Genomic DNA, 13,367 nt, shown 5'->3' on the forward strand with positions numbered 1-13,367 from the left:
TTCTATAAAGCAGTGTTCCCAACTTCTCTGCGCAAAACAACTAATTTTAGCGATAGCTTTCAGGGTTGGTAAGGCCCCTTCACTGAAGACCTCTCCCTGAAGGTGTTGAAATCACTGTTCTCAACAGTCGTGGCCACTCCCCAGGCTACCACACTGGCACCGCACGCATTCTTATTTTCAGCGCATGAGTAAAAAGTAAGCATATGCCATTGTTGGCCCTCAGGGAGCTATGCCAGGGTGGAGAGACAGTGTTTTTGGCACCAGCTGGAGGGGAATGGGATCCCTGCAAGCTCAGTTTTATTTTTTTAAACGTGACTAGAGAAGGGGATGGATAGCGAGGGAGGAGCCAGGTCCACAAAGAATTGGTCAGCCGATTTGCTGGTCCACAAGTGCAAAAAGGGTCTGGGAAGGCTGCTGTAAAGGAAAACTAAGTGGGCTAGTGTTCCCTCATAGAATATTAGTGTAACTGGGTAGAACTGCATATATGGTTGGTATTCTGAACATCTACCTGTGTAAATTTTAGTACCCCTTTAGAGTTTGGTGAATGAGCTTGTGATGGGGAGTTGGCTGCCTTGGGGTAGAATAGGCTTATGCTTTTTGGTGTTAACCCATGCATCCCACAAAGGCCACTTCTGGAAAGCTTCAGACTATCATGTTCCTCGTTCGAACAGCTGCTCTTGTTTCCAGCGATACTGTGCTTGTGGTTTATATTCTTTCTGATACGTGAGGAGCATCATGCAGGGAAATTGCATTTTGACTCCTTAATTTAATTATCATATTAAATCAAAATGAAGTACAGTGAACAGAATTAGGCTCCTCAGTGGCTACCTGAACGTCTAAAATTCCAGAATGAGGATTGTTCATATACCCCCAGAATTCTATAAATGGCATGCAAATTGCGTGCAATCCTGAGATGTGCACGCACTAAATTGGCTATGAGCCAATTAATGCCAGTAATTGGCTGCTAACAACCCAGTGTTATATTGATGTTAATTGACAATATTTATGCCATGTTTCGATTAGTGTAAATCCTCACAGCCCAAAAGTTTTGGTGTGGAATCAGATCTAAGCAATGGCATGCAACGCGGAGCACTGTTTACAGAATAGTGCTCCATACTGATTTTTTTTTCTGCAACCGTATTCTGAATCTAGTCTATAATGCCTGTGGCTTGTCCCTGTCATGTTAATGATTCAGTATCGTATCCTGGGTGCTGCAGAACCACAAAATTATACTTAGAAGGTGGGTAAGCCAAAATCTTCGATTCCTGATAAAGGTGTGACCTTTCTTGGGGAGGCAGATACAAGAGAGCTGATTTATTTATTGGGATTTATTAACCGCCTTTATAAAGAGATTCACCCAAAGGTGGTGCACAGCAGGCGCAGTTTAACATAAAACTTAACATTTTGTTAGCAGCATAACATAGTAAAATAACCAAGAATAAACATAAATACAATAATAGGTAACTTGAAAACAGTACATTGAAACCTAGAGCAGAGCTACTATGAAAACAGTATCAAAAATATACATATTTAACAGCACTGGAATTCAAATATCAGAGATATAATACAATGTTAGCATAATACTATGATACACCTAATAAGCATGCGTTAGAACATTCAACTAACATAGATATGATGCTAAAGATGGGAGGAGTAGCCTAGTGGGTTAGTACACTGGACTTTGTATCCATGGGGAACTTAGGTCGATTGCCCGCTGCAGCTCCTTGTGACTCTGGGCAAGTCACTTAACCCTCCATTGCCCCCTGGTACAAAAGAAGTACCTGAATATATGTAAACCACTTTGATGTAGTTGCAAAAACCTCAGAAAGGCGGTATATCAAGTTCCATTTTCCCTTTTCCTCTTCAATATGGCTTACCAGATAGGTGAAGGACCAACAGCAGATATATGATGGGGAACAAGATGTGTGGTACAAAGCAGTTGGGATAATTTGATGGTTAGCTAAACTCAGGCAAGTTCTTTGGTATAGATGAGCAGAGTTAAAGAACTGATGTAATTTACACTGTGTATAGCAACTAGTCCAGGGTGTAGATGCGTGTATGGTCAAGCACCCTAGGGTACTAAAGGGCTTGGGAGAAGAGACAGGCTTTCACCTGCTTCCTGAAGTAATTTGGCATTCAGATCCTAACTTAAAGAAGGAGCTGTGGGAAATTTTAAGATGCCTGATTCTCCTTAGTGCAGAAATTTTCACATGGTTATCACTGCTAGCAATGGCATGGCAGCTTTCAAAATTCTCAGTGGCATATAAAACAGGAGAACTCCCCAAGCTTTTGAATTAACTGAAGTGGCCTGCTAACCTATACAAATAAGTGTAATCTCTGCTAGTGCGGTTTAACTATATATTGCTCGCTGCAACTTTTTCGCAGGTCTGCTTATTTTCCTAAATTTCCTTTTAACGAATTTTCTTTGTAACCTCTGTAGTTAGTATTGGATCCCCATTGTTGTGGACTGGTGCTGGATATGTGTAGTGATAATAATTTAAGTTGCCTTATAATTAGGAATTGTTCTTGTTTTTTCCTTACCTCAGCTTTTTGTATAAGTATTTTATTTTATTTTTATTTATTTATTAGAGTTTTCTCACACCTTCTTTTGCTCAGGTGAGTTACAATTCTAAGTGACTTGCCCAAGATCACAAAGAGCAGCAGCGGGATTTGAACTGGCCACCTCTGGATTGCAAGACCAGTGCTCTAACCACTAGGCCACTCCCTCCACTGAAATATACAATCAAGTATGTTACTGATTGTATATTTCAAAATTTTTTAAAAAGAAGCATTATTTCTGCTGTCAGGGGTCATCAAAATTGTGAGTCTGGTGTCATTGGGAGCTTTGTTATCTCGTACACAAGTTTGAATGATTGGTTTTAAAAATGATAAGGGGGTAGAGGGAGGCCAGGACAGAGCTGATCTTACAAGGGCAGTTATTTGTATGGCACTGGGCTAAAATAAACCTTATTCCAGTCTTGAGCTTCTCTGCTATGTGTTCCAGCGGAGCTTCAAGGGTTCTGGGCTGAACCAGACCCCCTCTTCTGACTTGGGTCGGCCTTGATCTCTGCGACCTTGGCAGTGGCCAATATGTAGTTTATTCCTTGTTATTGATGTTTCCTTCAGTACTTCTGAGGGAGAGGCGCACCAACTGTTCTCCAGAAATCTGTACCTAATCTCTGCCTGTTACTCCTGAGGGAATTCTGCACAAAAACATCAAGGTTTTGTGCAGTACTTTGAAAATTCCTGCACAGTTTTTTTTAATTAAACAAATTTGTTCGTCTTTATTTGAACTCTGTTCTTAGAATTCCCTATCATAAAGACCTGCTAGCCCCTGCGTTTTACTCCCAACTAACTTGAACCACTATCCTAGATTTGCTATCCCTCCCCTATGCCAGTTCAGTCTCCAGGTTCCCATTTCCCTACCCCTCGCCAGGGTTGACATTGACACTCCCCAGCCATCTTTCTCTTGTTACCCATCCCCAGCAAGGACCCCCCCCCCCCCCCCCACAGCAGTTTGCTCTCCATTCCTCTCTTTCTCAGACCCCTCTCCTGTGTGCATACATCTCTTTCTCAATCCCATCCCCAACCTACAGAGACCCACAGCTCTTTCTCACACCACCTTCAGTCCACATACCCCCTTGCTCTTTCGAAACCACTCTTCCATGTCCCAGTGCAGACCCCATAGCATTTATCAAACTGCCCCTACTCTTACCCCACCATAGCTCTCTCCTTCAGTTTCCCCCAGCACTCACATCCAACCTAGCTTTCTTTTTACCCCCCTCCCCCCCAGCAGTCACCTCACCAGAGCTCTCTCTCAGTCCCTACCCCACAGCACTCACTTCACCACAGCTCTCTAGTAATCCCCCCAATATTCACCTCACCTTAGCTCTCTCTCTCTCCTGCCCCACCCTATCCCTCCCAGATCTCAGTTCTCACCACTTCCCAGGCACTCACTTCACCACAGCTCTCTCTCAATCACCCCCATCCCCTTCGCTCACCTCACCATAGCACTCTCTCAGTCACCCCCACCCCTGGGCACACACCGCACCATAGCACTCTCTCACCACCAGCATACGCTGCCAGGGTTTCTTTCTCTTCTCCGCATTCAAATCTTTCCTCAGCTCTCTCTTTCTGCTCCTTCCCTAGTTCTCTCTCTCTCCCCCCTCCCAGATGTGTGCACACACACCAGCCACACTGCCCCCACTCAGGGCTGGCTCAGGGGATTTTGGCACCCTGAACCAACTTCCTTGGCAGTGGCGCCCTTCCCTCATTACATCACTTCAGGCACTTCTCTCCCCTGTCCCCCACCCCGCAGATTCAGCATCTCCCCCTCCCTTGGGCTGGTATCTTCCCCCCACCTATCTCCCTCCCCGCAGGACTGGCTTTGCTCCCTCACCTCTCTCACTCTCCCTTAATCCTGTAAAGTGTATGTTGGTCACCAGCAGTAGCAACAGCATGACAGGCTGCCTAGAGAATGACATGAGGACAAAATTTGTCCCATCCCCATCCCTGTGGGTTCTGTCCCTGCAGGCCCCGTCTCCATCCCGTCCACGCAGGCCCTGTCTCTGTCCCAACCCCGTCCCCACAGGTTATGGCCCCATCCCTACCCTGTCTCACCTACAGAAGCCTCCGAACACTTATGATTTATATTTAAACTAGTAAGGAAGGCCCGTTCAGAGGCCAATGAACGGCGCTAGCAAGGGCGGTTTCCTTCCCATCCCCCTCCCCTTTTGCTGGCCTCAGGGTCGTGGCCCCCCCGCGCCCCCTCCCCCCCGCAGTGCGACGTGGAGAGTGGCTGGCTGACTCCCTCAGTGCGTCCGACCTTCAGGCTGCCTGCCTCAATCCCTCTGTTCGTCCGTGCTGGCTGGGTGGGTCCGTCGCTGCCTGTGAACTTCAGGCTGGCTGCCTCACGCCTTGCGTCCGACGTTTGTGATTTGGGCGAACAGCTGACTCCCCGTTGCCCAACGGGCCAGCCCTGCAGGTGAAACGGCGCCCTCGCGTCAAACGTGTTGACGTCGAGGGCGGAGAGATGCGATTGCGAGAGTCATTTCTGCGCCCTGAACGTCATCACGTTTGACGCGAGGGCGGAGCAAACAGTCCTGTAGAAAAATTCCGATCTCTGCAGCCTCAAGAACCGGAAGTTGGAGCTTCATTAGAACGTTGCGGAAGGGGCGTGGCTGCGGGCGGGTCTATCAGTGAGTGTGAGTGGTGACAGCCTGAGTGGAGGGCTTCAGTGTTTCCCTGCCACAGAGTAAGCTTCAGAATGTTTGAGGTGAGAATTATTTATATAGATTTTTTTATTAAAGTATAAAAAGGAACAATAATGCAATGCAACTGTTATGTATAAATTACAAATAGAAAACAATAATAACTATGAGCAGCTATAATAACCCTCCCACAACCCATCCTCTACTCTTCCAACACCAACAATAGCTGATTTCTACAACCCCAAGGAATCCTAATCCACCCTATTAAAATGTCCAGGGGAACACAATACAACCTGTTCTGTATGCCCTTGAGGGGAGAAATGCCCTGTGAAGCACTGCTATGATTTTATAATCTGTGGATGAATAAGAAGTCATCAACAATCTCAGGATTCAGTCTAGCTCTCCTGTCTTCCACAGTCCCTCCTGCAATAGAAGATGTCTTCTTAGAAGATGTGTTGGTAGCAGGGTGTACAGGATCCCCCATGCAAATTTTGCTAGTTGTGGCCGGCATGTTCGCTTGTTTTTCCAAAAAGTAAAAATATTGTTGTCTGCATGAAACATAAATAACAGTCCAAATCATTAACAGGCTTTAAAGTAGAAAGTGACACGGGGACAAAGTTTGTCCCCATTCCCTTGGAAACTGTCCCCACCCTATCTGATCTGTCCCTGTCCCCATCCCCGTGGTTACCACGGGTCCCCATCCACGTGTCATTCTCTAAGGCTGCCTTCAGCCAGCCCTATGCTCTTTCCTCTTCTGCGATCCGCCCACAGGAAATTACATCAGAGGAGGTAGGGCATGGTAGAGGGAAGACCCAGGGGCTGGCTGAAGGCAGACTGTCATGCTGATGCCTCTAGTGAACAACATAAACTTTACAGGACTGTGGGGGAGTGAGAGAGGTGAAGGAGCAGTACTGGTCCCCCGGGGAAGAGAGAAAGGGAGAGACCGGACTGGGGTGGGGGGAATAAAAGGCTTAACCTGTAGACCGGATGAGGTCAGAGGCTTGGTATTTTGGTGTCCTAGGCCAGAGCCCCTCACTAGGTCCAACGTGTAAGCCATCTCTACCCCTTCACCAAGCAGAGGAAGAGAAGAGGTTCAATTTGGGCCACACTCTCTTCCTCTGCCCCTCTGAACAAATGCAGGACACTGTAGCGCTCCCAGTTTAGATTCAGCCGACTGGATTAGATTCAGCAGTCAGGGTCAGGCAGCAAAGTAGGTGACTGCACTCTAAGGTGCTGCAGAATTTGTGCTGGTGAGCACCAGGAGAGAAGGAGCAGAGGGCAAGCCGAGGGGGATGTGTACCTGAGGTGGTGGGGAAGGAAAGCAGGCAGCAGTGCCAGTTGCTGCTGCCTCCTGGTTCCTGTTCAAATTCTGCAATGTGTGGGGGCACAGAATTCCCTTAAGAGTTGATCTCTGCATCTTTGTACCTCTCAGAACCCTTGTATCAAAGCCTTTGATTCTGCGGGGCTGCCTGTTTGGCATTCCAGTTAATTAACATGTACTCCAAGCTCATGCTTTGAAAGTCCAAAGACGCCAACGGACAACTTTAAAGTCACATTGCTGGCAGTATCCTGTCTCTGCTTCTCTTTTCTCTGTATGATACTCTGGTGAGATCTCATTTAGAATGTGTGTACAATTCTGGAGTAGAGAGTTGCACGGGAGTGGGTATGCACCCAGGTCCGCGGGGATCCCATGGGGATGGGCCCAGGTCTTGCGGGGTCCCCGTGGAAGTGAATGACGTTCAGAGCTTTGCCTCCCTTCCCAGCACATACCTCAAGCCACCTTGGTGGTCTAGTGGATTCTTTGAGGCAGGAAAGATCCCTACTCTTTCATGTCCGCTGTTGCCACTTTTTTAAAATGGCTGCCGAGACTTCTGCGGAAGCCTTGTGAGGCCATCGCTGGAAGTCTCGGCAGCCATTTTAAAGAAGTGGTGCGGCAGCAAGAGGGTCAGCAGCACTGGGCAAGAAAGACGGGGGATCTTTCCTGCCCCAAAGAAACCACTAGACCAGCAGAATAGCTTGAGGTATGTGCCAGAGTATCATAGGAACTCTAAGGGAGAGGAAGGAATAGTAGATGACATGGATGGATGGACAGACTGGCTTGGCCATATGGTCTTTATCTGCCATACTTTTTCTGTTTCTTTCGGTGATGTCAAGATGGTTCAGCAGAAAATCTGTTTTATCTGTTTCCTCCAATTGTACCGTTTCTTGCCCTCTAACATATTGTCATCCTTCCTCCCTAAAGCACATTTCCTTATTAAATCCATTTGGCAGCTGCTAGGGTAGTACATGTCTTCAGTCAGCCAAAAGGAAAACTGGATCATCTGCTGGAGTTTGTTAACCCCTTATATCTTTGACAGTCAATCCTGAGCAAGCCACAGATCCTCCACTTGGCTTTAATTTCAAACTGGAAGCTGCCTTTTTACTGCTCATCAGTTATCAACGGGGTTTGTAATCATTAAAGCATCCTTGACTTGGATTACTTACACTGCATAAATGGCCCTGTTGCTTCAACGCCTGTTCGTGCTGCAGCATACAGCGTTACCAAGAGCCTTGTTGTCGACACATCTGCCAGGATGGGAGTAGCGTACAGTGTCAGAGAGTAAGTATCTCCCTGCATAGGACACTTGCCTCTCTGTGGCATTTTGAACCATGAGGATCTGGCTCTCATAAATTATTGTTTACTCTAAATATAACTTGTTTTCTTTGCAAGATAGTTGAGATCTTTAAATCAGAAAGTGACGAGCACAAGATAGCATCTTCTTTGGCAAGCTGCACTGTCATATCTGAATGATCAATGAAGTGCACGGTGTAACAGGAGGTGCATTGATTTATGACATTTTTTATAGACAGCTCCTAAGGAATGTATAACAGAACTTCATTGTGCTGCAGTTAGGCAGCCAGGTTGAAATATTGGCCACCTAAATACAACCACATAAGTGGCTATATAACCACGAAACATTGGTGGAGAGGTTAAATTTAAGCAGTTATTCTGTTGCAGGTGTGTAGTGCTAAAATATAACACTATACCTCTGGTAGAGAAGAAATTCGCTGTTCACTAAGATAATATGGCATGTGCAAAGAGAACTGTTTTGAATTCCTCCTCAGCAAGGAATTACTATACTACTAACAGGCTAATATTCTTCTTATTTCAAATACAATTCTAAACGAATGACATCAAGATTAACTTTTCCATTTGAGGGAAATACATTTGTTCATACCGCAACTGGCGAACACCGTTGCGGTACCATGTAAGACACATTGAGCCTGCAAATAGGTGGGAAAATGTGGGATACAAATAAAATAAAAAATAGTGCTTAATTTTAAAGACTAAAACATTCAAAGAAAAAAACAATACCCTTTTTCAGTCGCAGTTAAACCCTAAAAAACAAATGTGTTTTTAAAGCTTTACGAAAAAGATAATCAGACTGCATTGTTCGTATCTGACATGGAAGATTGTTCCAAACTCTTACACTATAGAAGGAGAAAGATGAAGGGCAGCTGGTAGTATACCTCCTAGAAGAAAATCATACAATGGAGAGAGACAATAATCTGCTGTTAATGTAGAGATAGATAATCACTGGATCCTATTTTAGCCTTATATCTATAAGTTGCATGTTTATTTATTTTTGTTACATTTGTACCCCGCGCTTTCCCACTCATGGCAGGCTCAATGCGGCTTACATGGGACAATGGAGGGTTAAGTGACTTGCCCAGAGTCACAAGGAGCTGCCTGTGCCTGAAGTGGGAATTGAACTCAGTTCTCCAGGATCAAAGTCCACCACCCTAACCACTAGGCCACTCCTCCACTCACTAGTGATTCTATATGTGTAAGTCAGATTGCTGATTCTATCTATCTATCTATCTATCTATCTATCTATCTATCTATCTATCTATCTATATATATATATCTATATATCTATAGATATATAGATAAATATATATTCAGACTTTCTGGCTTATATGGATAACTGATCCATATAGCAGCTAAATATTGCCCCATTCTCTAAATGTCCCTGGTCTCTCCCTGGTCTCTCCTCCACTAATACAGGTAAAATGGCCATGTAGAGGGTAGTTTTGTAAAGCATATTTTACTCGTGGAAAATGGCTCATCATATTTTACAGGGATATATACCTGTAAAAATGGATGTGCCCCAAGATTGTGTCTTCTCTTATTCAGACTGCACAAATTAATTCCCTGGGACATAGTTTGGGCAGAGCAAGAACAGAGTTGTGATGTACACACTTCCTATATAATAATTCTCACCTCCAACATTCTAATGTGCCTGGTACCGTGGCTCCCTCGGAGGTGGTCTGCTAGGCAGTTTAGCATGCACGGACGTCAGTGATGTCACTGACAGCTGATTCCAAGGCAAGGGGAAGAGTATGTTTCCCTACTCCTCCCCCTGCCTGGGAAAGAGCTGTCAGTGCCCCCCCCCCCCCCGGGCGCAACACCCAAGCCCCTGCCCTGCAAAACCTCCCCCTGCCTACCAATCAGCTCTCAGTGCCCCCCCTCGGCGCAACACCCAAGCCCCTCCGCCCCGGCGCAGCACCCAAGCCCCTACCCCCCCTCGGTGCATCACCAAAGCCCCTACCCCCCCCCCCTCGGGCACATCAACTCCCTCGCCACCCACAGCCGCCAATACTAACGCTGTCCGGCCGCCGCTGCTGCTCCTCCTGTGGAGCAGCAGCGGCTGGTACCAAAAGAAAAAAGCCAAAAAAAGATTTTTAACCTGAAACGCGGCTCCATAGACAGCCATCTGGCATTGGCTGTCGTCACTGCAGCCGCTCCTCCTCTCCCCGCCACGTCACTGCCCCTGCAGGAAGACCCCAGAGGAGCGCAGCGACGTCAGAGGGGAGAGGAGGAGCGGCTGCAGAGATGACAGCCAATGCCAGATGGCTGTCTATGGAGCCGTGTTTCAGGTTTAAAATCTTTTTTGGCTTTTTTCTTTTTGTACCGGCCGCAGCTGCTCAACAGGAGACGCAGCAGCGGCCGGACAGCATTAGTATTGGTGGCTGCGGGTGGCAAGGGGGTTGATGTGCTCGAGGGGGGGTAGGGGCTTGGGTGATGCGCTGGGGGGGGTAGGGGTTTGGGTGATGCGCCGAGGGGGGAGGGGAGGGTCGCTGGACATGGGTGGTTGCAGGGGGGGAGGAGGGTCGCTGGACAGGGATGGCTGCGGGGGGGGCAGGGAAGAGGGAGGTGGGGAGGGGGTCCTGAGACCAGATGGGTGGCTGCAGGGGAGGCAGAAGGGACGCTGCAGGTGGGGCAGGGGGAGAGGAGGGTCACTGGACATGGGTGGCTGCAGGGGGGCAGGGGAGAGAGGTGGATCGCTGGACATGGGTGGCTACAGGGGGGGCAAGAGGAAAGGAGAGGAGGGTCGTTGGACATGGGTGGCTGCAGGGGGGCAGGGGAGAGAGGTGGGTCGCTGGACATGGGTGGCTACAAGGGGGGCAAGGGGAAAGGAGAGGAGGGTCACTGGACATGGGTAGCTGCAGGGGGAGAGGAGGGTTGCTGGGCATGGGTGGCTGCAGGGGGGGCAGGGGGAGAGGAGAGTCGCTGGACATGGGTGGCTACAGGGGGAGCCAGGGGAGAGAGGAGGGCCGCCGCACATGCGTGGCTGCAGGGGCAGAGGAGGGTTGGTTGGGAGGGGGTCCTGAGACCAGATGGGTGGCTGCAGGGTGGGGGGGCAGGGGAGACAGGAAGGACGTTGCAGGGGGAGGGGATTACCTTGCTAGCGCCCGTTTCATTGCCTACCGAAACGGGCCTTTTATACTAGTATTGTATAAAATATATCCATGCATACACCTTCAGAGCAGCTGTAAATTTGTGCCCTAGTAAGGGTCATTGTACAAGTCTATTTTATGAAGGCACAAAGGTACCTATATTTTCTTTATAAAATAGGCACCCTTTTTGACATTTCATATAGGTGCCATGTTATGAAATGACCCCCATATTAACTTCTATGACTAAACTTTACCCGTTTTGCAACCTGACATACTTCTTAAAAGCGTTTAGGTAATCAGTATCCACTGCTGACTTCATAAGACCTGCATATTAATTTCCTTTGGTACAGCCTTTTAGCACCTGTGGAGCTCTTTTAACCCAGTGGACTTCCCTGTTTGCATGGAGAGGTGCTGCTTTAGGTACATGACAGGGCCTCCTGATTCAGACAGCAACTGTAGGCACTAAATGGTCCTTGACTGTGCTATAGCTCAGCCAAAACGCTGTGCACGGCATATTTTTTTCTCTCTTTTTTTTTTAATAACCTTTTTCTCTCGTTCCTATTATAATTTTGGAGCTCTTTTCTAGTTTTAAACAGGTGTTATTTGTAAACCACCTGGCTGTGTTTCTCATGATTGGCGGTATATCAAATTAAATAAACCATAAACCTTAAGGCAATCCAGGAGTAAGACTCCTCTCATTTTGGAGTTGATGAGACTGGGCACTTTGGTTTATGGTCTACAGTTTATTTAACTTGATATACCACCAATTATGAGAAACACAGCAAGGCAGTTTACAGATAATAACACCTGTTTAGAACTGGAAAAGAACTCCAAAATTATAATAGGAACAAAAGGAAAAGGTTATAAAAGCAACAGAAAGAAAATATGTAGAGAGGGTTGGCCTAGGCCCAAATGGTGGTGAAAAATATGAAGGAAGAATAGTTACATTCTGGGCTGAATTGTCTCTAGAGGAGGATGCATGCTTGTCTCATTAAGAATGTAGCACAGAAGCAGAATTGCTAGGCTCAATCCCTATTGTAGCCCTCAGCCAGTTTAGGGGAATGGTTTGGGTTCACCCAAGAAATACGTGGAATACTGTGTTTTCTTTTGCTGGTCCGCAGATTTGGAATGCTCTACCTAGGGTTTTAAGACTGTGTGGCAGTATGGCATCCTTTCACAGATTATTAAAGACACATAAGTTCGTGTAGGCTTGGGTGTGATATGTCAGTTTTGTTTGCTGTAAGCAAAGATTTATTTGTGTTACTTTTTATTGTGTATGTTTTATTGTAATCCACTTAGTTGTAGGCAGCATGGAAATTTGTAAATAAATAAATAAGAATGGTCTGAGAAAGCTGAGCAAGAGGCAGAGGTGAGTAAAATAAAAAGACTATCTCAGGCTTCTCCAAGCTGATATTTCTTGCTGTCTGTCACAGGCTCAGTTTAAGGCATAAGCTAGGTGAGAATGCCAAAGCTCAAAGGAACCAAAAGCCTGTTTCATGGGCTCAGCCTGCCAGTGAGAGTGTTCTTTGTTCTTGCCACTGTGCTGTCTTCTGTGCACAGCCACTGGCACCACAGAAGGTTGAAATACAAGAACAGGTGCTTCTGTTCTCAGGCATTTAAACCTGGGGCATGCCAGCTGCTGAGCATATAGGAGAGCAAAGTGATGAGAGCAAAATTACATGCTGTGGCTGCTGTGAAAGCAGTAGCTGATGTCAGGGAGGGGAGGGGTTGGAGAGTGTGCCCATGCCAGTGGGGTGGTGAAGTGGGTTAAGGAGGCACTGATGCAAATGGGGAGGGGGAATGCCAGAGCAACAATTGGCTCAAGGCACCACAAACCCTTGAGCATTACTTCCCCTTGTCTAAGGAATGTTCTAGAAACACCTTTATATTTCAGAACTTCTGCCCATTTCTAACTTGCATTTGTGCATTGTGTCTAGCATCTATGAATTCTTAACTGCTCTCTGTGGGTGTTCTTAAATTGGTGACTCCATATGTGGCAAGCGAAAAGGTAGAGAGCTATACAAATGGGGTGGGGGAGGGGAGGCCTTGTATACATGCTAGGCACAACAGTGCCCTGCTGATGGTTGTTAGTAAATGAGGTTGCAGAAGGAAAGAGTCCTGGTTTAAGGAAATGGGCATTTGAGATCTTCATCTCTGGGCAGCATATGTGGGATGCAGGGACACACTGCACCATCTGAAAGCAAGCCCCTGGAGCATTCTGATTTCTACTCTCGGAGGCGTTGCCCTGTCCTGAAGATTGCCATTTTTATATTTCTTCCTGTATCGTCATGGTTGATTACCCTGATGGAACAGATTTCTGGGCTGGGGCATGCTCAGGGCAGGTTTTCAGAGTTGGCTGGCTGTTACGTTACTTTTATATATCACCTTCCTTCAACCCAAAGTCCAGCGTTGGCTGCAGAAACACTTTCCACGTCA

At 46.9% G+C, this 13,367-nt stretch overlaps 1 protein-coding gene across 2 annotated transcripts in view; it reads left to right on the plus strand.

Moving 5' to 3' along the window:
• The window catches only part of NCOA7 (nuclear receptor coactivator 7), a 382,797-nt gene that overhangs the window by 302,922 nt on the left and 66,508 nt on the right, over positions 1-13,367 (plus strand). The window contains exon 1 of one of the 2 annotated variants that reach the window (XM_030198489.1): positions 7,728-7,809. The exons of the other annotated variant lie outside the window; for it this stretch is intronic. Coding sequence (XP_030054349.1) covers positions 7,784-7,809 — 26 coding nt within the window. The 5' untranslated portion in view covers positions 7,728-7,783. Of the gene's footprint in view, positions 1-7,727; positions 7,810-13,367 lie in introns of those variants that run through there. 2 annotated transcript variants of the gene reach the window in all.

The sequence above is a fragment of the Microcaecilia unicolor genome, chromosome 3 (assembly GCF_901765095.1).
Source record: "Microcaecilia unicolor chromosome 3, aMicUni1.1, whole genome shotgun sequence".
NCBI lineage: Eukaryota > Metazoa > Chordata > Amphibia > Gymnophiona > Siphonopidae > Microcaecilia > Microcaecilia unicolor.